General features: G+C 48.3%; 1 protein-coding gene across 1 annotated transcript in view; it reads right to left on the bottom strand.

The window, feature by feature from the left end:
* Positions 1–27,938, bottom strand: part of LOC134957459 (aldo-keto reductase family 1 member A1-like) — a 66,169-nt gene that overhangs the window by 1,360 nt on the left and 36,871 nt on the right. Inside the window, exons 4-8 of the mRNA XM_063939408.1 lie at positions 27,727–27,878; positions 26,704–26,899; positions 7,643–7,842; positions 5,317–5,389; positions 3,960–4,046 (exon numbers count right to left, since the gene is read on the bottom strand). Coding sequence (XP_063795478.1) covers positions 3,960–4,046; positions 5,317–5,389; positions 7,643–7,842; positions 26,704–26,899; positions 27,727–27,878 — 708 coding nt within the window. The remainder of the gene's footprint in view (positions 1–3,959; positions 4,047–5,316; positions 5,390–7,642; positions 7,843–26,703; positions 26,900–27,726; positions 27,879–27,938) is intronic.

Genomic DNA, 27,938 nt, shown 5'->3' with positions numbered 1-27,938 from the left:
TGGATAAAGCTGCAGCCACATTAGCAGCAGCTCTGGGTGAATGGATAAAGCTGCAGCCACATTAGCAGCAGCGCTGGGTGAATGGATAAAGCTGCAGTCACATTAGCAGCAGCGCTGGGTGAATGGATAAAGCTGCAGCCACATTAGCAGCAGTGCTGGGTGAATGGATAAAACTGCAGTCACATTAGCAGCAGCGCTGTGTGAATGGATAAAGCTGCAGCCACATTAGCAGCAGTGCTGGGTGAATGGATAAAACTGCAGTCACATTAGCAGCAGCGCTGGGTGAATGGATAAAGCTGCAGCCACATTAGCAGCAGCGCTGGGTGAATGGATAAAGCTGCAGCCACATTAGCAGCAGTGCTGGGTGAATGGATAAAGGTGCAGTCACATTAGCAGCGACGCTGGGTGAATGGATAAAGCTGCAGCCACATTAGCAGCAGTGCTGGGTGAATGGATAAAGCTGCAGCCACATTAGCAGCAGCGCTGGGTGAAGGGATAAAGCTGCAGCCACGTTAGCAGCAGCGCTGGGTGAATGGATAAAGGTGCAGTCACATTAGCAGCGACGCTGGGTGAAGGGATAAAACTGCAGCCATATTAGAAGCAGCGCTGGGTGAATGGATAAAGCTGCAGCCACATTGGCAGCAGTGCTGTGTGAATGGATAAAGCTGCAGCCACATTAGCAGCAGTGCTGAGTGAATGGATAAAGCTGCAGCCACATTAGCAGCAGTGCTGGGTGAATGGATAAAACCAGCCACATTAGCAGCAGTGCTGGGTGAAGGGATAAAGCTGCAGCCAAATTAGCAGCAGCGCTGGGTGAATGGATAAATCTGCAGTCACATTAGCAGCAGTGCTGGGTGAATGGATAAAGCTGCAGTCACATTAGCAGCGACGCTGGGGGAAGGGATAAAGCTGCAGTCACATTAGAAGCAGCGCTGGGTGAATGGATAAAGCTGCAGCCACATTAGCAGCAGTGCTGTGTGAATGGATAAAGCTGCAGCCACATTAGCAGCAGGGCTGGGTGAATGGATAAAGCTGCAGCCACATTAGCAGCAGCGCTGTGTGAGTGGATAAAGCTGCAGCCACATTAGCAGCGCTGTGTGAAGGGATAAAGCTGCAGCCACATTAGCAGCAGCACTGGGTGAATGGATAAAGCTGCAGCCACATTAGCAGCGGCGATGGGTGAGTAGATAAAGCTGCAGCAGCGCTGGGTGAATAGATAAAGCTGCAGCCACATTAGCAGCAGTGCTGGGTGAATGGATAAAGCTGCAGCCACATTAGCAGCAGCGCTGGGTGAAGGGATAAAGCTGCAGTCACATTAGCAGCAGCGCTGGGTGAATGGATAAAGCTGCAGTCACATAAGCAGCAGTGCTGGGTGAATGGATAAAGCTGCAGCCAAATTAGCAGCAGTGCTGGGTGAATGGATAAAGCTGCAGCCAAATTAGCAGCAGTGCTGGGTGAATGGATAAAGCTGCAGTCACATTAGTAGCGTTGCTGGGTGAATGGATAAAGCTGCAGTAACATTAGCAGCAGTGCTGGGTGAATGGATAAAGCTGCAGCAGTGCTGGGTGAATGGATAAGCTGCAGCAGTGCTAGGTGAATGGATAAATCTGCAGCAGTGCTGGGGGAATAGATAAAGCTGTAGCAGCGCTGGGTGAATAGATAAAGCTGCAGCAGCGCTGGGTGAATAGATAAAGCTGCAGCCACATTAGCAGCAGTGCTGGGTGAATGGATAAAGCTGCAGCCACATTAGCAGCAGCGCTGGGTGAAGGGATAAAGCTGCAGTCACATTAGCAGCAGCGCTGGGTGAATGGATAAAGCTGCAGTCACATAAGCAGCAGTGCTGGGTGAATGGATAAAGCTGCAGCCAAATTAGCAGCAGTGCTGGGTGAATGGATAAAGCTGCAGCCAAATTAGCAGCAGTGCTGGGTGAATGGATAAAGCTGCAGTCACATTAGTAGCGTTGCTGGGTGAATGGATAAAGCTGCAGTAACATTAGCAGCAGTGCTGGGTGAATGGATAAAGCTGCAGCAGTGCTGGGTGAATGGATAAGCTGCAGCAGTGCTAGGTGAATGGATAAATCTGCAGCAGTGCTGGGGGAATAGATAAAGCTGTAGCAGCGCTGGGTGAATAGATAAAGCTGCAGCAGCGCTGGGTGAATAGATAAAGCTGCAGCAGCGCTGGGTGAATAGATAAAGCTGCAGGATACGCCCAGTGTTGCTGAGCTGGTGCTGGAGTAGCCTTTGGATACAATAAGGCTGGGCTGGGGGCACTGAGGGCATGGGTAAAGAGCTGGGGGTAGGTCTGATTTTGTGAGAAGCTGTACTGACCACATCCAGGCTCTGCAAATATTTGTTTCTATGTCACAATATAAAAGCACTTGCATTAAATCCTGCCCCATATATGGTGACAGCATGACTTGTGCATTATAAGGATATTGACAGTCACTGAGGAATCTAACATACAGTATGTATAGAGCCAGGAGAAGGGAAGACCAGTTATAGGCACACTTTAAGAGAGGAGGAGGCCGTGTGCTGCCCCCTACGTTCGGGCCCCCTCCTCTCCTTCGGCAGCGTTGGAGAGTCTGAACCCTATAGGGCTCAGACTCTACTGCGCATGTGTAGATCACTGGGAAAATGGTGCAGTGGTAATTTTCCCAATGATTTCTCTACTGTGCATGTGCAGAACACTGTGAAAATGGGCACTGCACCATGTTTACAGTGATTCCACATGTCGGAGCGGGACTCTGGAGGGATGAGTATTAAAAAAATGGGTGCAGAGTGTGCGGTGGGGGCCCCGTTTGAACTCAGGAGCCCCTATGCACCGCATACACTGCACCCATTCTAGATACGCCAGTGTGTTAGTGCATTTGGTGAATAGAAAGTGTAATAAAACATTATACAAGTGGACTTGTAGCAGAAGTAAAGATGTATTGTATAAGTGTATCTGGGCGCCCTCTGACGAAGTCTGTGACGAAACGTGTTAGGACGGAGTCGTTTGACGTCATCATCCTCCTGTATCTACCGTCCAGTCGAGTGGTCCAGTGATCCGACCCGCGGTGACCGCTGTTGGCGGCCAGTTGCGGGAGGCAGGAGTCCGAGGTCCGACGAGACGAGGTTCGGGTAATTGCCGGGAGGATTTCCACTAAACCATGTGGTAACCGGCCCACACTGGTTGTTGTGCGGTACGAGTCTTGACATCCTAAGTGTGCTGCTAATGTACGAATGTCATTTTAATTTAATTAAACGTTTTACACTATGACGCGCCCCTTCTCCATATCTTTTTGCTAGATCAATTTACCCAAGGAGTTCCGGGGATACAAAACGAGGGGAGCGGCAGTCCAGAAATTTAAAGTGGATTTTAGTGACTATCGTCCTGTGTATCAGGTGGAATACCGATTACACGTTGGGGTTACAAATGTATATTTAATTGATTCCAATGATCAAGCATAAGTGAATGAGCGCAGAGTCCACATTGTCCTTTCTGCATATATATATATATATATATATATATATATATATATTATACAAGTTTTTGCATTTAGCCACAAAAATCTACGCTGGGAATCCTATTGTGACCCTACACCTGGTCCTGTTACCAGGGAAGCCATTTTTATTATACAGTGTGATTCAACAGTCGCAGTACACCATTTTGTTTCAAAAACTGTGCAGGAAATGGGAAAACTGAATACTCCAGTAAGGTATGGATGAGGTGGGCTATATTTTAGGGTATGTACCGAACGTGAGCTGTGATGTCATCAGGTCAGAGGTCATTAGGAAATTGTGTATTATAGGGAATAACTGACCCCAACCCTACTGTAACATATTATAGATGATAGAACTCACACGGGATTCCTGTAACTTGTACAGAAGCCTATGGCCATAAACAGTATGCCTTTATATGACATCTAACATCCTTATAATGTACAGTATAGGGGTTTGGTTTTCCATATAGAATATTACCAAAAATTCTGGAACCATATATCTCTTGTTCTTGTTAAGGGCTCCAATTTGTTTCATTTCCTCCTCGGTTAGACAGAAATCAAACACCTGTCCAATCAAAACAGAGAGTTATGTTTAATTCCCAAATGCTGCATCTGTTACTAAGCAGTAATCACGTCAGGATAAATGTTTACCATAGTAATAAGAAAAGATGAAATGGCCTTCACTCGAGTTACATGCTACCGAATAGAACTAGGTCCAGCCCCCAAAAAAGGGTCAGGTCAGTTGTTGACTTGACATAAATATATGCTCTGGGCCACTGCATTGGATAACACCTATTTATTATATGGGAGTGGCAGTACATAATGAGGAGGGTGGGGGATATTGAAGATGGAAGGCCCCGGGCCGCAACTAGGGAGGCACAGAGTTGCAGAGCGCAGATGCTATGGACAACCGCTGCCATGTATATTACTAATATACATCTCAGTGGCTCCTGGCGCCATTATGTGTGCTGTACAATGTCCTGAATAGCTGACTTAGCTTCGGCTCTCCAGAAGGGAGACGTCTCTCTAGAAGTGACTGGTGCTGGACATAATGAACAGAGGGGCCGTTCTGTGGCTGGGTGTATCAAAATAGGTGAGGGGGGAGGGGATGAAGAAGAGGAGGGTGAGGCATGATGATGAGGAAGGTGATGAATGATAATGAGGAGGAGAGGGAGGAACGATGATGATGAGATGTTTTGTGGAGGTGGAGGAATGATGGTAATGAGTATGAGGAGGAATGATAATGAGGAAGAGGGGGAGAAAATGGAGAGGGAGGTTCTAATGTGGCATAACGTCTTTAAGGGGCTCTACTGTGGCGTAATATGTGTAAAGGGTGCTACTGTGGTGTAAGGTGTATAAGGGGTACTACTGTGTAGTGTATTGTGTATAAGGGATACTACTGTGACCATCCCTTTCCCCAAAAAGCCACGCCTTCAGCATGCACTCTCTTTATTTAGATATGAGGGGCGGGGAGCCACCAATTCTCTTTCTAGCACAGAGCACCAAAATGTCTTGTTACGGCTCTGGGAGGGCCGAATGTAGTTGCAACTAATTGCCATTTTAAACTAGTAACTATCTGACTATCTCGTCAGAATGGCGCCTCCTCCCACATTCCACAGCCTATTACCTCTGGCCAGAGGGAGAAGCAGCCACAGCCAGACAGTGTGCACAGACCACAAGCAGGAGGCACTGCTGAATTAATTTCATTTTCATTCACTACAGAAAACTACCGATGTGTAAAACCAGTTTCCTCAGATTGCTGTACAAGGTATAGGATACAGATCATACACATGGATATAGATTGGGAGATTATACATCATAGACAAGTACTGTACCTGGATATTCTGCAGAATCCGAGCAGGGGTGACACTTTTGGGGATGACAACGACCTTACGCTGCAACTGCCACCTGGTAGATTACAGTGAAATATTAATTGGGTTCCACATATAGGGGGTAATTCCAAGTTGATCGCAGCAGGATTTTTGATAGCAATTGGGCAAAACCATGTGCACTGCAGGGGAGGCAGATATAACATTTGCAGAGAGAGTTAGATTTGGGTGGGTTATTTTATTTCTGTGCAGGGTAAATACTGGCTGCTTTATTTTTACACTGCAAATTAGATTGCAGATTGAACACACCACACCCAAATCTAACTCTCTCTGCACATGTTATATCTGCCTCCCCTTCAGTGCACATGGGCCCTCATTCCGAGTTGATCGGTCGCAAGGCGAATTTAGCAGAGTTACACACGCTAAGCCGCCGCCTACTGGGAGTGTATCTTAGCATCTTAAAATTGCGACCGATGTATTCGCAATATTGCGATCACAAACTACTTAGCAGTTTTAGAGTAGCTTCAGACTTACTCTGCCTGTGCGATCAGTTCAGTGCTTGTCGTTCCTGGTTTGACGTCACAAACACACCCAGCGTTCGCCCAACCACTCCCCCGTTTCTCCGGCCACTCCTGCGTTTTTTCCGGAAACGGTAGCGTTTTCAGCCACACGCCCATAAAACGCCGTGTTTCCGCCCAGTAACACCCATTTCCTGTCAATCACATTACGATCGCCGGAGCGATGAAAAAGCCGTGAGTAAAAATACTTTCTTCATAGCAAAGATACTTGGCGCAGTCGCAGTGCGAATATTGCGCATGCGCACTAAGCGGAATTTCACTGCGATGCGATGAAAAATACCGAGCGAACGACTCGGAATGAGGGCCATGGTTTTGCCCAATTGCTAACAGAATTCCTGCTGCGATCAACTTGGAATTACCCCCATAACTCTGTATGTAATGTAGAATTCTGCTAAAACACATGGCAAGGCCTTCCTAATCTATTAAAGAAAAAACAAAGAGAACTCCCAGTGCGCACTTCGTGACCATATAATGAGCGCTATAAATTCATAACTTAAAACGAAAAATTTGTTTATTTGTTTATTCATCTAATTAATTATTTTTACAATGTAAGAAACAATTGTCTCAAATATATTTATGAGATAGGGGTATATTCAATTGCAGTCGAAAGCACGGCAGTTTTCGACTTTTTTAGGTCGGAAGGGGCTCTGACCTATTCAATCTAAGCCCGAGGAATTTGACTTGTCGAAAAGCACGTGGATCGGCGGAATAGCTGCCGATCCACGTGCGACCATCTCAGTTCGACTTTAAAAAAAGTCGAAGTGAGATGGGGAGAGCAGAGACGGGGAGAGCCGCAGGCAGACGGGGAGAGAAGCGCCGGAGGATGTGTCACAGCCGCCGCTCACAGCAGCGTCCAGTTGGCTGTGATGCAGGTACGGGGAGAGGCAGAGTGACGGGGAGGGGGGGGGGGAGACGGGGAGAGCCGCGGGCAGACAGGGGAGAGCAGCGCTACAGCAGCCTTCAATTGAATATACCCCATAATGTCTTTTAATCTAAATAGCCTTTAATGGGGTGATACACCCATGGGACCCAGTAATGGGAGGGGGTGTGGTCAGTGGGGAAGGTGTGGTCAGGCCCCCGAGTCACAAACTACAAAAAAACTATTAGTTATGTGCGGTTGGTCACATGAAATGTAAGGCAAGAGATGTCTGCTGGCAGACAAGAAAGAGCGCTCCTGCTTGTATTCAGTAAGCATGTCCATGTTCCATCCACTCACGCCTTGACTGACGCGTTTCACCTGTATGCCAGGCTTCGTCCTGACGGAATGAGTGGATGGAGCACAGACACATTTCTTACAATTATGCTGACAATTTCTGACCAATTTTGGGAAAATAATTTGTCAGTTAAATGGCTATACAGCTTTAATGTCCAAGAGTGCCTCATGGGGAAGCTGCAGGTCTCCCCTACAGTCACAATACGTAGAATTTGGCACCAAAGCCTATTGCTGCTAGGGGCTGTATTCATGGTTCCACTGGCCACGTGATTTCTCCTATCTTGCTCTGTGACTTTGTTACAGAGGAAAACTCACTTAGAAATGTTCTACGGGTAACTGCGTGGAACAAGTGGTGCTGCGCCCAGACTCCATCAGTGATTGGACAATGAAATCAGACGCCAGGTTGGCTGATATTGGTCAGGGCTACCTGTACTTGAGAGCACTTTTCAAAAATGTTGTATCATGATGTGGTCACAGATCAGTGGACACACCGACGACAGGAGCACATGGCTACCCGCCAGGACAGGGATCATACATGTACCTGAGAACGACCTGGGCTGTTGATTTGCCATATTTTTTGGCCATCTCCAGAATGCACGGTTCCTCCAGCAGAACAGGTTCCCCTGGCTTTTTCCAACTCCGGCTTGGAGAAACCAGCGGACTGTACGCAGTGACAACAATCCCGTTGGCATGACAGTGAGCGATCAGCTCGTTCTGAGCCAAGTACGGGTGACACTCCACCTGCAAGAGACGTCTGTGCGTTATACCGGCTACAATAAAACGATCAGATTATTTCCCACGTTCTGCAATATTGGGACAAATACCGATATTGCAGCCTGCCGTCGCAGATGAGCATTGCATCGATCGCAGTATTGCTATGCACGTCTTTCTGCACTTGCATTGCTAAGGATTGCATTTGCAATGCTCTAGGCCCTAGACCCATATATCTGAGACACAAAGTTATGGAAGTTACAAATATAACAAATCCCTACCAGATGATCATTGCCGTCAGCGCTGCCCGAGGGGTTCATAAAATACCTCCAAATGTTCAGTGGACCCAGGGGCGTAGCTAAAACTTTGTGGGCCCCATAGCAACATTTTGAATGGACCCCTGTCCCAATGCCAGCTGTGTTTCAGGGGACGCTTGCAAACACTAAGTATCCCCTGATTGTGTTCAGGATAGATAGATAGATAGATAGATAGATAGATAGATAGATAGATAGATAGATAGATAGATAGATAGATAGATAGATATAGATATATATACACTGCTCAAAAAAATAAAGGGAACACTTAAACAACACAATGTAACTCCAAGTCAATCACACTTCTGTGAAATCAAACTGTCCACTTAGGATGCAACACTGATTGACAATCAATTTCACATGCTGTTGTGCAAATGGAATAGACAACAGGTGGAAATTATAGGCCATTAGCAAGACACCCCCAATAAAGGAGTTGTTCTGCAGGTGGTGACCACAGACCACTTCTCCGCTCCTATGCTTTCTGTCTGATGTTTTGGTCACTTTTGAAAGCTGGCGGTGCTTTCACTCTAGTGGTAGCATGAGACGGAGTCCTTGAAGCTTGTCAATAGATTTAAAAAGCTGGTGGTATCCTTCAGGAATGCTTTTTTCCATGGAAGCAGTGGCTGAAGAATATGATCCAGTAGGCGTGAGACTGGTTGATACATCGAATCCCTCGCCGAGATGATGGGTCTACCCGGCGGTTGCACAGGGTTCTTGTGAAGCTTAGGGAGTGTATAGAGGATGGGTACCACCGGAAAATAAGAATTTACTTACCGATAATTCTATTTCTCGTAGTCCGTAGTGGATGCTGGGGACTCCGTCAGGACCATGGGGATTAGCGGCTCCGCAGGAGACAGGGCACAAAAGTAAAAGCTTTAGGATCAGGTGGTGTGCACTGGCTCCTCCCCCTATGACCCTCCTCCAAGCCTCAGTTAGGATACTGTGCCCGGACGAGCGTACACAATAAGGAAGGATTTTGAATCCCGGGTAAGACTCACACCAGCCACACCAATCACACTGTACAACCTGTGATCTGAACCCAGTTAACAGCATGATAACAGCGGAGCCTCTGAAAAGATGGCTCACAACAATAATAACCCGATTTTTGTAACAATAACTATGTACAAGTATTGCAGACAATCCGCACTTGGGATGGGCGCCCAGCATCCACTACGGACTACGAGAAATAGAATTATCGGTAAGTAAATTCTTATTTTCTCTGACGTCCTAAGTGGATGCTGGGGACTCCGTCAGGACCATGGGGATTATACCAAAGCTCCCAAACGGGCGGGAGAGTGCGGATGACTCTGCAGCACCGAATGAGAGAACTCCCGGTCCTCCTCAGTCAGGGTGTGCCCCTGACCAAGTAGCTGCTCGGCAAAGTTGTAAAGCCGAGACCCCTCGGGCAGCCGCCCAAGATGAGCCCACCTTCCTTGTGGAATGGGCATTTACATATTTTGGCTGTGGCAGGCCTGCCACAGCATGTGCAAGCTGAATTGTACTACACATCCAACTAGCAATCGTCTGCTTAGAATCAAGAGCACCCAGTTTATTGGGTGCATACAGGATAACAGCAAGTCAGTTTTCCTGACTCCAGCCGTCCTGGAAACCTATATTTTCAGGGCCCTGACAACATCTAGCAACTTGGAGTCCTCCAAGTCCCTAGTAGCCGCAGGTACCACAATAAGCTGGTTCAGGTGAAACACTGACACCACCTTAGGGAGAAACTGGGGACGAGTCCGCAGCTCTGCCCTGTCCGAATGGACAATCAGATATGGGCTTTTGTGAGACAAAGTCGCCAATTCTGACACTCGCCTGGCCGAGGCCAGGGCCAACAGCATGGTCACTTTCCATGTGAGATATTTCAAATCCACAGATTTGAGCGGTTTAAACCAATGTGATTTGAGGAATCCCAGAACTACGTTGAGATCCCACAGTGCCACTGGAGGCACAAAAGGGGGTTGTATATGCAGTACTCCCTTGACAAACTTCTGGACTTCAGGAACTGAAGCCAATTCTTTCTGGAAGAAAATCGACAGGGCCGAAATTTGAACCTTAATGGACCCCAATTTGAGGCCCATAGACACTCCTGTTTGCAGGAAATGCAGGAATCGACCGAGTTGAAATTTCTTCGTGGGGCCTTCCTGGCCTCACACCACGCAACATATTTTCGCCACATGTGGTGATAATGTTGTGCGGTCACCTCCTTCCTGGCTTTGACCAGGGTAGGAATGACCTCTTCCGGAATGCCTTTTTCCCTTAGGATCCGGCGTTCAACCGCCATGCCGTCAAACGCAGCCGCGGTAAGTCTTGGAACAGACATGGTACTTGCTGAAGCAAGTCCCTTCTTAGCGGCAGAGGCCATGAGTCCTCTGTGAGCATCTCTTGAAGTTCCAGGTACCAAGTCCTTCTTGGCCAATCCGGAGCCACGAGTATAGTTCTTACTCCTCTACGTCTTATAATTCTCAGTACCTTGGGTATGAGAAGCAGAGGAGGGAACACATACACTGACTGGTACACCCACGGTGTTACCAGAGCGTCCACAGCTATTGCCTGAGGGTCTCTTGACCTGGCGCAATACCTGTCCAGTTTTTTGTTCAGGCGGGACGCCATCATGTCCACCTTTGGTCTTTCCCAATGGTTCACAATCATGTGTAAGACTTCCCGATGAAATCCCCACTCTCCCGGGCGTCGGAATGAACACTGCTGACAGTGCTATCACCTGATTTTCCGCCCAGCGAAGAATCCTTGCAGTTTCTGCTATTGCCCTTCTGCTTCTTGTGCCGCCCTGTCTGTTTACGTGGGCGACTGCCGTGATGTTGTCCCACTGGATCAATACCGGCTGACCTTGAAGCAGAGGTCTTGCTAAGCTTAGAGCATTGTAACTTGCCCTTAGCTCCAGTATATTTATGTGGAGAGAATTCTCCAGACTTGATCACACTCCCTGGAAATGTTTTCCCTGTGTGGCTGCTCCCCAGCCTCTCAGGCTGGCATCCCTGGTCACCAGGACCCTTCCTGAATGCCGAATCTGCGGCCCATTAGTAGATGAGTACTTTGCAGCCACCGCAGAAGAAACACCCTTGTCCTTGGAGACAGGGTTATCCGCTGATGCATCTGAAGATGCGATCCGGACCATTTTTCCAGCAGATCCCACTGAAAAGTTCTTGCGTGAAAACTGCCGAATGGAATCTCTTCGTAAGAAGCCACCATTTTTCCCAGGACCCTTGTGCAATGATGCACTGACACTTTTCCTGGTTTTAGGAGGTTCCTGACTAGCTCGGATAACTCCCTGGCTTTCTTCTCCGGGAGAAACACCCTTTTCTGGACTGTGTCCAGAATCATCCCTAGGAACAGCCGATGTGTCGTCGGAAACAACTGCGGTTTTGGAATATTTAGAATCCACCCGTGCTGTCGTAGAACTACTTGAGATAGTGCTACTCCGACCTCCAACTGTTCTCTGGACCTTGCTCTTATCAGGAGGTCGTCCATTTTCTTTGAAGAAGAATCATCATTTCGGCCATTACCTTGGTAAAGACCCGGGGTGCCGTGGACAATCCAAACGGCAGCATCTGAAACTGATAGTGACAGTTCTGTACCACGAACCTGAGGTACCCTTGGTGAGAAGGGCAAATTGGGACATGGAGGTAAGTATCCCTGATGTCCCGGGACACCCTATAGTCCCCTTCTTCCTGGTTCGCTATCACTGCTCTGAGTGACTCCATCTTGATTTGAACCTTTGTAAGTGTTCAAATATTTCAGATTTAGAATAGGTCTCACCGAGCCTTCTGGCTTCAGTACCACAACATAGTGTGGAATAATACCCCTTTCCTTGTTGTAGGAGGGGTACTTTGATTATCACCTGCTGGGAATACAGCTTGTGAATTGTTTCCAATACTGCCTCCCTGTCGGAGGGAGACGTTGGTAAAGCAGACTTCAGGAACCTGCGAGGGGGAAACGTCTCTACTTTCCAATCTGTACCCCTGGGATCCTACTTGTAGGATCCAGGGGTCCTGTACGGCCCCAGCGTCATGCTGAGGAACTTGGCAGAAGCGGTGGAGGCTTCTGTTCCTGGGAATGGGCTGCCTGCTGCAGTCTTCTTCCCTTTCCTCTATCCCTGGGCAGATATGACTCTTATGGGGACGAAAGGACTGAGGCTGAAAAGACGGTGTCTTTTTCTGCAGAGATGTGACTTAGGGTAAAAACGGTGGATTTTCCAGCAGTTGCCGTGGCCACCAGGTCCGATGGACCGACCCCAAATAACTCCTCCCCTTTATACGGCAATACTTCTTTGTGCCGTTTGGAATCTGCATCACCTGACCACTGTCGTGTCCATAAACATCTTCTGGCAGATATGGACATCGCACTTACTCTTGATGCCAGAGTGCAAATATCCCTCTGTGCATCTCGTATATATAGAAATGCATCCTTTAAATGCTCTATAGTCAATAAAATACTGTCCCTGTCAAGGGTATCAATATTTTTAGTCAGGGAATCCGACCAAGCCACCCCAGCTCTGCACATCCAGGCTGAGGCGATCGCTGGTCGCAGTATAACACCAGTATGTGTGTATATACTTCTTAGGATATTTTCCAGCCTCCTATCAGTTGGCTCCTTGAGGACGGCCCTATCCGGAGACGGTACCGCCACTTGTTTTGATAAGCGTGTGAGCACCTTATCCACCCTAAGGGGTGTTTCCCAACGCGCCCTAACTTCTGGCGGGAAAGGGTATACCGCCAATAATTTTCTATCGGGGGAAACCCACGCATCATCACACACTTCATTTCATTTATCTGATTCAGGAAAAACTACAGGTAGTTTTTTCACACCCCACATAATACCCTTTTTTGTGGTACTTGTAGTATCAGAAATATGTAACACCTCCTTCATTGCCCTTAACAAGTAACGTGTGGCCCTAAAGGAAAATACGTTTGTTTCTTCACCGTCGACACTGAAATCAGTGTCCGTGTCTGTGTCTGTGTCGACCGACTGAGGTAAATGGGCGTTTTAAAGCCCCTGACGGTGTTTGAGACGCCTGGACAGGTACTATTTTTTTTTGCCGGCCGTCTCTGTTGACATTATCACGTAATTCCTTGAATAAGCCATCCATTCCGGTGTCGACTCCCTAGAGAGTGACATCACCATTACAGGCAATTGCTCCGCCTCCTCACCAACATCGTCCTCATACATGTCGACACACACGTACCGACACACAGCACACACACAGGGAATGCTCTGATAGAGGACAGGACCCCACTAGCCCTTTGGGGAGACAGAGGGAGAGTTTGCCAGCACACACCAAAAACGCTATAATTATACAGGGACAACCTTTATATAAGTGTTTTTCCCTTATAGCATTTTAATATATATAGTCATATCGCCAAATAAGTGCCCCCCCCTCTCTGTTTTAACCCTGTTTCTGTAGTGCAGTGCAGGGGAGAGCCTGGGAGCCTTCCCACCAGCATTTCTGTGAGGGAAAATGGCGCTGTGTGCTGAGGAGAATAGGCCCCGCCCCCTTTTCGGCGGGCTTCTTCTCCCGTTTTTCTGAGACCTGGCAGGGGTTAAATACATCCATATAGCCCCCAGGGGCTATATGTGATGTATTTTTAGCCAGAATAAGGTACTATCATTGCTGCCCAGGGCGCCCCCCCCCAGCGCCCTGCACCCTCAGTGACCGCTGCTATGAAGTGTGCTGACAACAATGGCGCACAGCTGCAGTGCTGTGCGCTACCTTATGAAGACTGAAAAGTCTTCTGCCGCCGGTTTCTGCACCTCTTCACTTTTCGGCATCTGCAAGGGGGTCGGCGGCGCGGCTCCGGGACGAACCCCAGGGTGAGACCTGTGTTCCGACTCCCTCTGGAGCTAATGGTGTCCAGTAGCCTAAGAAGCCAATCCATCCTGCACGCAGGTGAGTTCACTTCTCTCCCCTAAGTCCCTCGATGCAGTGAGCCTGTTGCCAGCAGGACTCACTGAAAATAAAAAACCTAACAAAACTTTTACTCTAAGCAGCTCTTTAGGAGAGCCACCTAGATTGCACCCTTCTCGGCCGGGCACAAAAATCTAACTGAGGCTTGGAGGAGGGTCATAGGGGGAGGAGCCAGTGCACACCACCTGATCCTAAAGCTTTTACTTTTGTGCCCTGTCTCCTGCGGAGCCGCTAATCCCCATGGTCCTGACGGAGTCCCCAGCATCCACTTAGGACGTCAGAGAAATTGTTGATACAGAATAGTGAATAGTTTCGAGGAAATTTTTCCTTCTTGTTTGGCCAAAGCCAGAATATCATGCAATTCTTTTTGATACTGCATGGTCGGATCCCCACAAAGTTTAACATACACACCAGGTTCCGGCAGTTGCCTTTCAATCTCCGCGCGGTAGTCAGTGATGTTCATTACACAGATTGCGCCGTCCTTGTCTGCAGGCCTGATAATAATGTCCTGGTATGCTTCCAGATCTTTAAGCGCTTTATATTCCATTTTAGATAAATTGTGACGTACTGGAACTGGATTGCTGGTATATTTGATGACTGCTTCATCCATGAGCCTGACAAAGGTCTTAATCGAAGGATTTGTAGAAATGGGATCAAATGAAGAAGTGGAATGAGAGGATTTATAATATCCGACATGTGTTGACTTGACGTGCACTACGACGCATGTGGTATACATTATTGTATGCCCATGCGGGCTCTATTCTGTGGGCCAAACTATCAGAAAGTTCCGTGAGCGAATGGCTTTACATAGATCTGCCATCAAAGCGGCCCTTTCGGGCAAAGAAATTGAACAACCTGTGGCGAGACATTTTAAAGCACAGGGACACTGCTTATCCTCTCTGAAATACTTTATCATAGATCATGTAAGGAATCGATTAGAGGTGGTGATAGAGCCAGAAAATTGTTCAATCTAGAAACTAGCTGGATCTTTAGGCTTAATTGTGTACAACCTTATGGCCTGAATGAAAGAATTAATTGGAATTCCTTAACTTAATGCTTTATTCCATACTGGTACTGTTATTTAGCTTATGATAGAATGGTTAAGTATTGATGTCTACTTGTTGGAATAATGATTATCTATCTCTGTCACTGGTGTCCAATACAGCTCTGTTTATATTTCTATTGACGTCCTCCTTAAGTTGATAATTAGTATGTGTATACACTTTGCATTTTAATTGGTTTTAATGTCACATAGGTGGAGGGTATGGAGCTACCGCTGTAGTGACTGTGACCCATGCATGCGCTATCAGACTCTCAACTAAGGCCGAGCCGTCACTGGGACGGCTATGGAACTGCTGCACCGCCTAGACTCAATGGCGTCGCCATAGGAACAGGTGGAACGCAGGACGGACTTCCGCCGTCGGGTGGAACGCACGGACCGGAAGTCGCGCTGGGAGCTGCGGAAGCGCCGGGGGACGCGGACGCCGGCGGGAGCCCGTTGTGCACTTTATGGTGGGGTACTTATAGGGTAAATTATTGTATATTCTTGTCATGTCTGTTTATGCTGTGATGGAATCTTGAGAAAGGGGGTTGCACCCCGAAACTTCGATCTCAAATACAGCTTGTTATACTTGCATTTCTAAGCCTCTGAGTGCCGTCTGTCTACTGGGGACTTTATATATTCTTTGCAGAACCCGGCGCGCAAGCGCATTGGCAAGCGGCACGGGTTGCTATGGCTACCAGGCCGGGACCCAATCGTTACGTCACAACTGCGGGACGCCGGAAGTGGACGGGCGCCTACGCGTGACGCCGGAAGTCCCCCGGCAACCGACAGAGGTGGCGGCGCCGGTGAAGCTCCTCCTCACGTATGGTTACACGGGCCTTTAAAAGGTAAGACTTTTTCTTTCTTGCACCACACACACCTTGACAAAGGGGCTACGGGCCCCGAAACGTTGGTTTCCGTGATGAAAATTTGAAATACACCATTAACACCCTAAGACCTGGAGTGACGCCGTTTTTTTCTGAATGCGTATTCAAGCCAGCTCGGAGGGCACCCAGGCAACTTAAAGCTGCAGGACCAGGAGTGCCGGGCACCATTGCCACATTTGTTATTTGGCCTGGGAGTACAGCCCAGGACCGCCCGAGCCAGGGCACCCATCAGAGTCCGACCATACTGTATGAACTACAATATTGAACCAAGTCAAGTCGTGTGACCAATATAGATATAAGGAGCACAGGCACTTTTTGAATATTGCACTTTAGCACTTATTGCACTTTTATAATCACTAGACAGCACTAGACACGTACGGGTCAGCACCTATCAAAAACCTAATTATGGATTTTTCAAATGCCAGTGAATCAAGGGAAGCCTCTGGCTGCCGTAATGTGACCAAACCCAAGGGAGGCACATTTAGTTACAATGAGAGTGACGCAGAGAGACTTTTATTCAAAGATCTACTCCCTGAGGCAGATATACAACTAGATGCCCAGGATACGTTTAATCAGCTTTTACAATTACAGAAAAAAGAAATTGACTACCTCATGCATGGAATTTCCCTATCAGAGTACCATCGGGAACAGATGATCCCTAGGGGATTTAGGATTAGAAATGTACCCACACTGGGCAGGTACAATCCTGACTTTTGCCATAAATGGACGGCAATAATAAATAGATGCAGTCTGGACTTAGTCCTATTAGTAGTGGAGGAAGTGGGACGAGAGATGAAGGTGACTAGAGACAAAATTACCAGCTTTGAAAAGGAGAACCTAAAGACACTCCAAGATGATCCCTCACATGACTGGATATCCAAACTCCAAGGCCAATGTGATTCATATAAGAAAGAGCTTATACGCTTTAAGAGAAATAAACACCGCATTGTCAAAAGTGATTATGAGGATAACCAAGTATACAAGTGGCTAATGGGAGGTGATACACATAAGACCGGTCCACGTAACTACACCTTTAAGAGGGAATGGAGGAAGAGAAGAGATGGGGGACCTAAACCCGGTTACTCCTCAAATAGCGATAGTGAGTTCCTAGCACCAGACTCGGATGAAACCTCTACCCCTCTAAGTGACATCGCTTTAGGGGACGCACAGGCCAAGGCCAAAGGAACAAGAGGGCGGCCACCCGTAGAGGGGGCCAAAACAAGAGACTACAGAAGTCGGGCAGTCAGGAACAAAACCTAATATTTAATCTCTCGTCCAGGACTTTTACACCGATAGAGATTAAGGTCTTCAATAGAGGTCTTTCATACGTTCCCACTAATAGACACGATGCGTTCTCCTGGAAATTGGACCTACACAAATTCTCACGTAAATTAAGGCTACAGGAATACTTCCAAGACCATATGGATACACAAACTAACACTACGATATTCAATAAATTCCTAGCCACCCGCTCCACGTCCACATTTGACCCTCAGTCATCTAATCCTTCATTGAAAACCTTCATACGGTTAATGGATGATTCAGTTACACGCTACAACAGCACCCCAACGCAACAAAGGAACAATATGTCAAAAGGGGAGAGGGATGCATTAAAGGACCTAAGTGGCTATAAAGACGTCATCTTCCGCCCGGCTGACAAAGGTGGGGGTTTGGTAATTCAAGATCTATGTGATTACCGAGAAGAGATCTACCGGCAACAACACAATGTAACTCCAAGTCAATCACACTTCTGTGAAATCAAACTGTCCACTTAGGAAGCAACACTGATTGACAATCAATTTCACATGCTGTTGTGCAAATGGAATAGACAACAGGTGGAAATTATAGGCAATTTATAAAGACACCCCCAATAAAGGAGTTGTTCTGCAGGTGGTGACCACAGACCACTTCTCAGCTCCTATGCTTTCTGTCTGATGTTTTGGTCACTTTTGAAAGCTGGCGGTGCTTTCACTCTAGTGGTAGCATGAGACGGAGTCTACAACCCACACAAGTGGCTCAGGTAGTGCAGCTCATCCAGGATGACACATCAATGCGAGCTGTGGCAAGAAGGTTTGCTGTGTCTGTCAGCGTAGTGTCCAGAGCATGGAGGCGCTACCAGGAGACAGGGCAGTACATCAGGAGACGTGGAGGAGGCCGTAGGAGGGCAACAACCCAGCAGCAGGACCGCTACCTCCGCCTTTGTGCAAGGAGGAACAGGAGGAGCACTGCCAGAGCCCTGCAAAATGACCTCCAGCAAGCCACAAATGTGCATGTATCTACTCAAGCGATCAGAAACAGACTCCATGAGGGTGTTATGAGGGCGCGACGTCCACAGGTGGGGGTTGTGCTTACAGCCCAACACCGTGCAGGACGTTTGGCATTTGCCAGAGAACACCAAGATTGGCAAATTCGCCACTGGCGCCCTGTGCTCTTCACAGATGAAAGCAGGTTCTCACTGAGCACATGTGACAGAGTCTGGAGACGTCAAGGAGAACGTTCTGCTGCCTGCAACATCCTCCAGCATGACCGGTTTGGCAGTGGGTCAGTAATGGTGTGGGGTGGCATTTCTTTGGGGGGCCGCACAGCCCTCCATGTGCTCGCCAGAGGTAGCCTGACTGCCATTAGGTACCGAGATGAGATCCTCAGACCCCTTGTGAGACCATATGCTGGTGCGGTTGGCCCTGGGTTCCTCCTAATGCAAGACAATGCTAGACCTCATGTGGCTGGAGTGTGTCAGCAGTTCCTGCAAGACGAAGGCATTGATGCTATGGACTGGCCCGCCCGTTCCCCAGACCTGAATCCAATTGAGCACATCTGGGACATCATGTCTCGCTCCATCCACCAACGCCACGTTGCACCACAGACTGTCCAGGAGTTGGCGGATGCTTTAGTCCAGGTCTGGGAGGAGATCCCTCAGGAGACCATCCGCCACCTCATCAGGAGCATGCCCAGGCATTGTAGGGAGGTCATACAGGCACGTGGAGGCCACACACACATTACCTAGCCTCATTTTAACTTGTTTTAAGGACATTACATTAAAGTTGGATCAGCCTGTAGTGTGTTTTTCCACTTTAATTTTGAGTGTGACTCTAAATCCAGACCTCCATGGGTTAATACATTTGATTTCCACTGATATTTTTTGTGTGATTTTGTTGTCAGCACATTCAACTATGTAAAGAACAAAATATTAAATAATAATATTTCATTCATTAAGATCTAGATGTGTTGTTTAAGTGTTCCCTTTATTTTTTTGAGCAGTGTGTGTGTATGATACATTGCACGATGATAAAGTACCAACCAATCAGCTCCTAACTGTCATGTTACAGGCTGTGTTTGAAAATGAGCTGATTGGTTTGTACTTTATCACCATGCAATTTACCACTCTCCAAGGCTTGATAAATCTGGACCTATGTTACTGTTATGCCCCATAGTACTGCCCCAGTTTATTATATGAGCCATTGCAGTGCTCTAGTTTACATTGTCATATTGTGGGGCTGCCAGTACACATTGGGCCTAATTCAGACCTGATCGCTAGGCTGCATTTTCGTAGAGCCTGCGATCAGGATTAAACTGCGTATGTGTATGTCCTGCAATGCACAGGCGTGTTGCACGGGTACAAAGCGGATCGCCATTCAGCGATGGGATTGTGCGAAGAGTCCATTCGCACGGGTGTTCACAAGGAGATTGACAGGAAGAAGGCGTTTGGGGGTGTCTACTGACCGTTTTCTGGGAGTGGTTGGAAAAACACAGGCGTGTCCATGCGTTTGCAGGGAGGGTTCCAGACGACGATACCGGTCCCGGACAGGCTGAAGTGATCGCAGCGGCTGAGTAAGTCCTGGGCTACTCAGAGACTGCACAAGATCTGTTTGTACAGCTCTGCTACACATGCGTTCGCACACTTGCAAAGCGAAAATACACTCCCCTATGGGCAGCAACTATGCGAACGCAGGACTGCAAAAAAAATAAGATTTTACTTACCGATAAATCTATTTCTCGTAGTCCGTAGTGGATGCTGGGACTCCGTAAGGACCATGGGGAATAGCGGCTCCGCAGGAGACAGGGCACAAGAATAAAAGCTTTAGGATCAGGTGGTGTGCACTGGCTCCTCCCCCTATGACCCTCCTCCAAGCCTCAGTTAGGATACTGTGCCCGGACGAGCGTACATAATAAGGAAGGATATTGAATCCCGGGTAAGACTCATACCAGCCACACCAATCACACCGTACAACTCGTGATCTGAACCCAGTTAACAGTATGATAAAACGAAAGGGAGCCTCTGAAAAGATGGCTCACAACAATAATAACCCGAATTTTTGTAACAATAACTATATACAAGTATTGCAGACAGTCCGCACTTGGGATGGGCGCCCAGCATCCACTACGGACTACGAGAAATAGATTTATCGGTAAGTAAAATCTTATTTTCTCTGACGTCCTAGTGGATGCTGGGACTCCGTAAGGACCATGGGGATTATACCAAAGCTCCCAAACGGGCGGGAGAGTGCGGATGACTCTGCAGCACCAATTGAGAGAACTCCAGGTCCTCCTCAGCCAGGGTATCAAATTTGTAGAATTTAGCAAACGTGTTTGCCCCTGACCAAGTAGCTGCTCGGCAAAGTTGTAAAGCCGAGACCCCTCGGGCAGCCGCCCAAGATGAGCCCACTTTCCTTGTGGAATGGGCTTTTACCGATTTTGGCTGTGGCAGGCCTGCCACAGAATGTGCAAGCTGAATTGTACTACAAATCCAACGAGCAATCGTCTGCTTAGAAGCAGGAGCACCCAGTTTGTTGGGTGCATACAGGATAAACAGTGAGTCAGATTTTCTGACTCCAGCCGTCCTGGAAACATATATTTTCAGGGCCCTGACAACGTCAAGCAACTTAGAGTCCTCCAAGTCCCTAGTAGCCGCAGGTACCACAATAGAAACCACCTTAGGTAGAAATTGAGGACGAGTCCTCAATTCTGCCCTGTCAGAATGAAAAATTAAGTAAGGGCTTTTATATGATAAAGCCGCCAATTCTGACACACGCCTGGCTGAAGCCAGGGCTAACAGCATCGTCACCTTCCATGTGAGATATTTTAAGTCCACAGTGGTGAGTGGTTCAAACCAATGTGACTTTAGGAAACTCAACACAACATTGAGATCCCAAGGTGCCACTGGAGGCACAAAAGGAGGCTGTATATGCAGTACCCCTTTTACAAATGTCTGAACTTCAGGCACTGAAGCCAGTTCTTTCTGGAAGAAAATCGACAGGGCCGAAATTTGAACCTTAATGGACCCTAATTTTAGGCCCATAGATAGTCCTGTTTGCAGGAAATGGAGGAAACGACCCAGTTGAAATTCCTCTGTAGGGGCCTTCTTGGCCTCACACCACGCAACATATTTTCGCCAAATGCGGTGATAATGTTTTGCGGTTACGTCCTTCCTGGCCTTGACCAGGGTAGGGATGACTTCATCTGGAATGCCTTTTTCCTTCAGGATCCGGCGTTCAACCGCCATGCCGTCAAACGCAGCCGCGGTAAGTCTTGGAACAGACAAGGCCCCTGCTGGAGCAGGTCCTTTCTTAGAGGTAGAGGCCACGGTTCGTCCGTGAGCATCTCTTGAAGTTCCGGGTACCAAGTCCTTCTTGGCCAATCCGGAACCACGAGTATAGTTCTTACTCCTCTCCTTCTTATGATTCTCAGTACTTTTGGTATGAGAGGCAGAGGAGGGAACACATACACTGACTGGTACACCCACGGCGTTACCAGAGCGTCCACCGCTATTGCCTGAGGGTCCCTTGACCTGGCGCAATATCTGTCTAGTTTTTTGTTTAGACGGGACGCCATCATGTCCACCTTTGGTTTTTCCCAACGGTTTACTATCAGGTGGAAGACTTCTGGGTGAAGTCCCCACTCTCCCGGGTGGAGGTCGTGTCTGCTGAGGAAGTCTGCTTCCCAGTTGTCCACTCCCGGAATGAACACTGCTGACAGTGCTATCACATGATTTTCCGCCCAGCGAAGAATCCTTGCAGCTTCTGCCATTGCCCTCCTGCTTCTCGTGCCGCCCTGTCTGTTTACGTGGGCGACTGACGTGATGTTGTCCGATTGGATCAATACCGCCTGACCCTGAAGCAGGGGTTTCGCTTGACTTAGGGCATTGTAAATGGCCCTTAGTTCCAGAATGTTCATATGAAGAGATGTTTCCATGCTTGACCACAAGCCCTGGAAATTTCTTCCCTGTGTGACCTTCGAAGAAGAATCATCATTTCGGCCATTACCTTGGTAAAGACCCGAGGTGCCGTGGACAACCCAAACGGCAGCGTCTGAAACTGATAATGACAGTTTTGTACTACAAACCTGAGGTACCCTTGGTGAGAAGGGTAGATTGGGACGTGGAGATAAGCATCTTTGATGTCCAGAGACACCATATAGTCCCCTTCTTCCAGGTTCGCTATCACCGCTCTGAGTGACTCCATCTTGAATTTGAACCTTTTTATGTAAGTGTTCAAGGATTTCAGATTTAAAATTGGTCTCACCGAGCCGTCCGGCTTCGGTACCACAAACAGCGTGGAATAATACCCCTTTCCCTGTTGTAGGAGGGGTACCTTGATTATCACCTGCTGGGAATACAGCTTGTGAATGGCTTCCAAAACTGCCTCCCTGTCGGAGGGAGACTTTGGTAGAGCAGACTTCAGGAACCGGCGAGGGGGAAACGCCTCGAATTCCAGTTTGTACCCCTGCGATACTACCTGTAGAATCCAGGGGTCCACTTGCGAGTGAGCCCACTGCGCGTTGAAATTCTTGAGACGGGCCCCCACCATGTCTGAGTCTGCTTGTAAAGCCCCAGCGTCATGCTGAAGACTTGGCAGAAGCAGGGGAGGGCTTCTGTACCTGGGAAGCGGCTGCATGGTGCAGTCTTTTTCCTCTTCCTCTGCCCCGCGGCAGAAAAGAGTGGCCTTTTGCTCGCTTGTACTTATGAGAACGAAAGGACTGAGTTTGAAAAGACGGTGTCTTTTTCTGCTGATGTGAAGTGACCTGGGGTAAAAAGGTGGACTTTCCAGCCGTTGCCGTGGCCACCAGGTCCGATAGACCAGCCCCAAATAACTCCTCCCCTTTATACGGCAATACTTCCATATGTCGTTTGGAATCCGCATCCCCTGACCACTGTCGCGTCCATAACGCTCTTCTGGCAGAAATGGACATAGCACTTACTCTTGATGCCAGGGTGCAAATATCCCTCTGTGCATCACGCATATATAGTAATGCATCCTTCAAATGCTCTATAGTTAACAATATATTGTCCCTATCCAGGGTATCAATATTTTCAGTCAGGGAATCCGGCCACGCGACTCCAGCACTGCACATCCAGGCTGAAGCGATTGCTGGTCGCAGTATAACACCAGTATGTGTGTATATACTTTTTAGGATATTTTCCAGCCTTCTATCAGCTGGTTCTTTGAGGGTGGCCGTATCAGGAGACGGTAACGCTACTTGTTTAGATAAACGTGTGAGCGCCTTATCTACCCTAGGGGGTGTTTCCCAACGCGTCCTAACCTCTGACGGGAAAGGATATAGTGCCAATAATTTATTAGAAATTAGCAGTTTTTTGTCGGGGGGAAACCCACGCTTTATCACACACCTCATTTAATTCATCTGACTCAGGAAAAACTATTGGTAGTTTTTTCACACCCCACATAATACCCTTCTTTGTGGTACTTGTAGTGTCAGAAATGTTCAATGCCTCCTTCATTGCCGTGATCATGTAACGTGTGGCCCTACTGGACATTACGTTTGTCTCCTCACCGTCGACACTAGACTCAGTATCTGTGTCTGGGTTTGTGTCGACCCACTGAGGTAACGGGCGTTTTAGGGCCCCTGGCGGTGTCTGAGACGCCTGGACAGGCACTAATTGATTTGCCGGCTGTCTCATGTTGTCAACAGTTTTTTGCAAAGTGCTGACATTATCACTTAATTCTTTAAATACGATCATCCAGTCAGGTGTCGACTCCCTAGGGGGTGACATCACTAACCCAGGCAATTGCTCCGCCTCCACATCATTTTCCTCCTCATACATGTCGACACACACGTACCGACACACAGCACACACACCGGGAATGCTCTGATAGAGGACAGGACCCCACTAGCCCTTTGGAGAGACAGAGGGAGAGTCTGCCAGCACACACCAAGCGCTATATATATATATATATACAGGGATAACCTTATATAAGTGTTATTCCCTTATAGCTGCTGTTTATTATTATTAGCTGCCAATAGTGCCCCCCCTTCTCTTTTTTACCCTGATTCTGTAGCAGGTCTGCAGGGGAGAGTCAGGGAGCCGTCCTTCCAGCGGAGCTGTGAGGGAAAATGGCGCTTGTGTGCTGAGGAGATAGGCTCCGCCCCTTCACGACGTCCTTATCTCCCGCTCTTTTCTGTAAAAATGGCAGGGGTTAAAATACATCCATATAGCCCAGGAGCTATATGTGATGTATTCTTTTGCCAACCTAAGGTATTATCTGTTTATATTGCGTCTCAGGGCGCTCCCCCCCCAGCGCCCTGCACCCTCAGTGACCGGAGTGTGAAGTGTGCTGAGAGCAATGGCGCACAGCTGCGGTGCTGTGCGCTACCTTAGTCTGAAGACAGGACCGTCTTCTGCCGCCGATTTCACCGGACCTCTTCGCTCTTCTGGCTCTGTAAGGGGGCCGGCGGCGCGGCTCCGGGACCCATCCAGGCTGAACCTGTGATCGTCCCTCTGGAGCTAATGTCCAGTAGCCTAAGAAGCCCAATCCACTCTGCACGCAGGTGAGTTCGCTTCTTCTCCCCTTAGTCCCACGATGCAGTGAGCCTGTTGCCAGCAGGACTCACTGAAAATAAAAAACCTAAAATAAACTTTTATTCTAAGCAGCTCAGGAGAGCCACCTAGCCTGCACCCTTCTCGTTCGGGCACACAAATCTAACTGAGGCTTGGAGGAGGGTCATAGGGGGAGGAGCCAGTGCACACCACCTGATCCTAAAGCTTTTATTCTTGTGCCCTGTCTCCTGCGGAGCCGCTATTCCCCATGGTCCTTACGGAGTCCCAGCATCCACTAGGACGTCAGAGAAAACCTTTTTACCGTCACCAAAGGGGGCATGACCAGTGCTCTGTGAGCCGCTGGCATGACCCCAGTCCCTCTATCTTCACTGAGCAGTGAGTGTCAGGAGTCTCCCAACTGCCCCCTCCCCCCCACTAGGTTTTTTTTTTTCCTGTGGTGGCCAATGTGTGGGCAAGCAGGTTGCAAAACTGGGGTATAAGGTAATAATTTCCTGCAATACCATGGCCCTTGCCGTGAGGCCACACCCTCTTTTTGGAGCAGGCGTGCGCCTACGCGCTAATTATTTACTTTTAATATAGCAATGGGAGGGGTGCCAGAAACAGTTTTTGGCAGGAGAGTGCAAAATTTATAGCTACACCACTGGTCACGAGTCCAGTCTTAACACTGAGAGAGCGCCAGCAACCATTCAACTACAGCATATTTTTTTCAAAAACTTTAGTAGATCCTCAGGAGATTTAATTTTTCTCGAGTAGCTCACACCCCAATTAAGGTTGGAGACCACTGCTCTAGAATATGATGCTAGGCATTGGATAAGACCCCGCTCTTCAGCGTTCTCTACATTGTATACAGCTGCACCTAGAGATGGCATTTGCGTTTAGCCCAGGACAATGATGATCGACAACTCTACCTAATATAACGACAGGGCTAAAAAGCACAGACGGAAACCAGAAAGGTAAAGCAACGTGATTGGTAAAGTTTGCAGGAAGAAAACGTGGGAAATATATGTGTCTATCCTTCTAAAGATTGGAGAAGTGGACAAGTTACCCATAGCAACCAATCAAATTCTAGCTAGAATTTGTCAAGTACATACAATAAAAGGATAGGTAGAAGCTGGTTGGTTGCTATGGGCAACCTGCCCACTCTCTAGAAGGCTCTGTACATCTCCCGCAAAATCATCTAAGAATGAAAAAACTATTTAAGATTTATGTCTTAAAACCCCCATTGAGAGACGCCCTGCAGTGTGACCCTGGAGATCTCTGATTCTCAGGCACAAACATTCAAACCTCTGCCATTGCATGACCAAACACTCTTATGCCTCAGTGATGGGGGATGGGCCCCAGTGTCAGCCACGGACCTAGAGACACCCTGTATGCAGGGCTGACATCAGAAATTGTGAGGCCCAGGAGGCCAGGACTGACAAAATAGGCATGTCCACCCCACCAGCAGCCTCTCACCTCCCCCTGTGTCCTACCTGCATCCTCTCACCTTTCCCTGTGTCCTACCAGCAACTTCTTACCTCCCCATGTGTCCCTCCAGCAAATTCTCACCTCCCCGTGTCCCACTCCCCCCCCAGCAGCCTCTTCCTCCCCCTGTTCGTCCAGCAGCCTCTTACCTCCCCCTGTTCATCCAGCAGCCTCTCATCTTTCATTGTGTCCCACCAACATGGGTGGATTTGGTGCCAGGCCTCTAGCTGGTTTTAGCAAGCAGAGCAGCAGGAAGCCATGAAGAGACTGCACCGGTGGCATTTATAATCTGGACTCGCAGGCCGAAAAGCTGGTGGCCCAGTGCCAAATCCACACCGCTGCCACCTGGGCCCCCTTCTCTTTCTGGGTCCAGGACTGCAGTACCGGCAGCCCACCCCGATGGCTGCCCTGCCTGTATGAGACAGGTATATGCATTATAGCAAATGTAGTAAGGTCAGAGAGATTCCTACCTGTAGTGCGGCCGGCTTTATGGTGGCGATGCTGAGGATATCATCAATTTGCCTTCTGTTAAAGTTGGACAGACCAATGGCCTTTGTCAGCCCCTTCTCTACCAGCTTCTCCATGGATTTCCATGTATCCTTGTAGTCCGTATACTCATACTGCAGCGTCCCATCTGGGTTGATTGGGAAGAGGACATCTGTTCTCCTGTAACAGAGAAATAGCTTCAGCTGCTTATGAATCTCACCAGATCCCACTTACACTGGTCACACACGCCGCAACTTCACTGCCAACACGCAGCATTGGCTCAATATTACAGTGTGACTGGTAATCTCAAACGCAGCTGGGGATTTGACTGGTACCATCACGCTTGGCTTGGGGTCAAGGACACGGATCCATTATGCACCTCCTGACATTCAGATTACATGCGCCTTCACTCTGCACAAATGCCTCCCATTGGCTGGTGCAATTTTCTGCTCCTCCACAAACGCCACCAGCTTTTGCCCTAAGCTTATACTCTAAAGAGCTGTTGAAGCTGCACTGCTTAATGGCCGAGCTTTACTGCCCAATTAAAAGATTTTGTCATTCACCAGTCTGGTAAAGAGCAGAGAACTAGTTTAATATTGCAGTCTATGATTATTAGTAAACGCCCCCTTGGTCCACCCTGGCCTTGTACAGGCTCCTCCATATCCAGTGGCGTATTTATAATAGGTGCAGTGTTATGTGCAGTGTGCATCCCCTGTTAATAGGACCCTCTCCAGAACCTGCCACCGCCATTCACTCTCTCCTACCCCGTCCACTCTGTCCGCAATTTTGTCCCCTGCTCTATACAGCGCAGCCCCCTCTGGCCGCTCATCCACCCCACCCTACTGCTCTGTCCCACTCCATCCCTTCCCCTGGCTCCATCCTGCCCCTCCCTCTAACGGGTGCATACTTACCTCCTGGCGGATCCGCCCCTCCTGCTTGGCTCCATGTTGGAGACAGGACAGACCTTAGCAGATTATTATATAGACGACTCCCGAGCTCGCACTCACTTGAATGTAATCGGAAAGTGTATGAGATACAGGTCCAGATAGTCCAGCTTGAGATCTTTCAGTGTCTTCTTCAGGGCACCTTCCACATCATCAGGGTGGTGCTTGGTATTCCACAATTTAGAGGTGACAAATATTTCTTCTCGTTTTAAACCCTGCATATAAAGCCAGGATAATGTATTAAATATAACAGTGCCATGTAATACATGTTCTGG

Source organism: Pseudophryne corroboree, chromosome 9 (assembly GCF_028390025.1).
Source record: "Pseudophryne corroboree isolate aPseCor3 chromosome 9, aPseCor3.hap2, whole genome shotgun sequence".
In the NCBI taxonomy this organism is placed as follows: Eukaryota; Metazoa; Chordata; class Amphibia; order Anura; family Myobatrachidae; genus Pseudophryne; species Pseudophryne corroboree.
The sequence above is the reverse complement of the archived record's forward strand: the minus strand, read 5'-3'. Positions and strand labels throughout refer to the sequence as shown.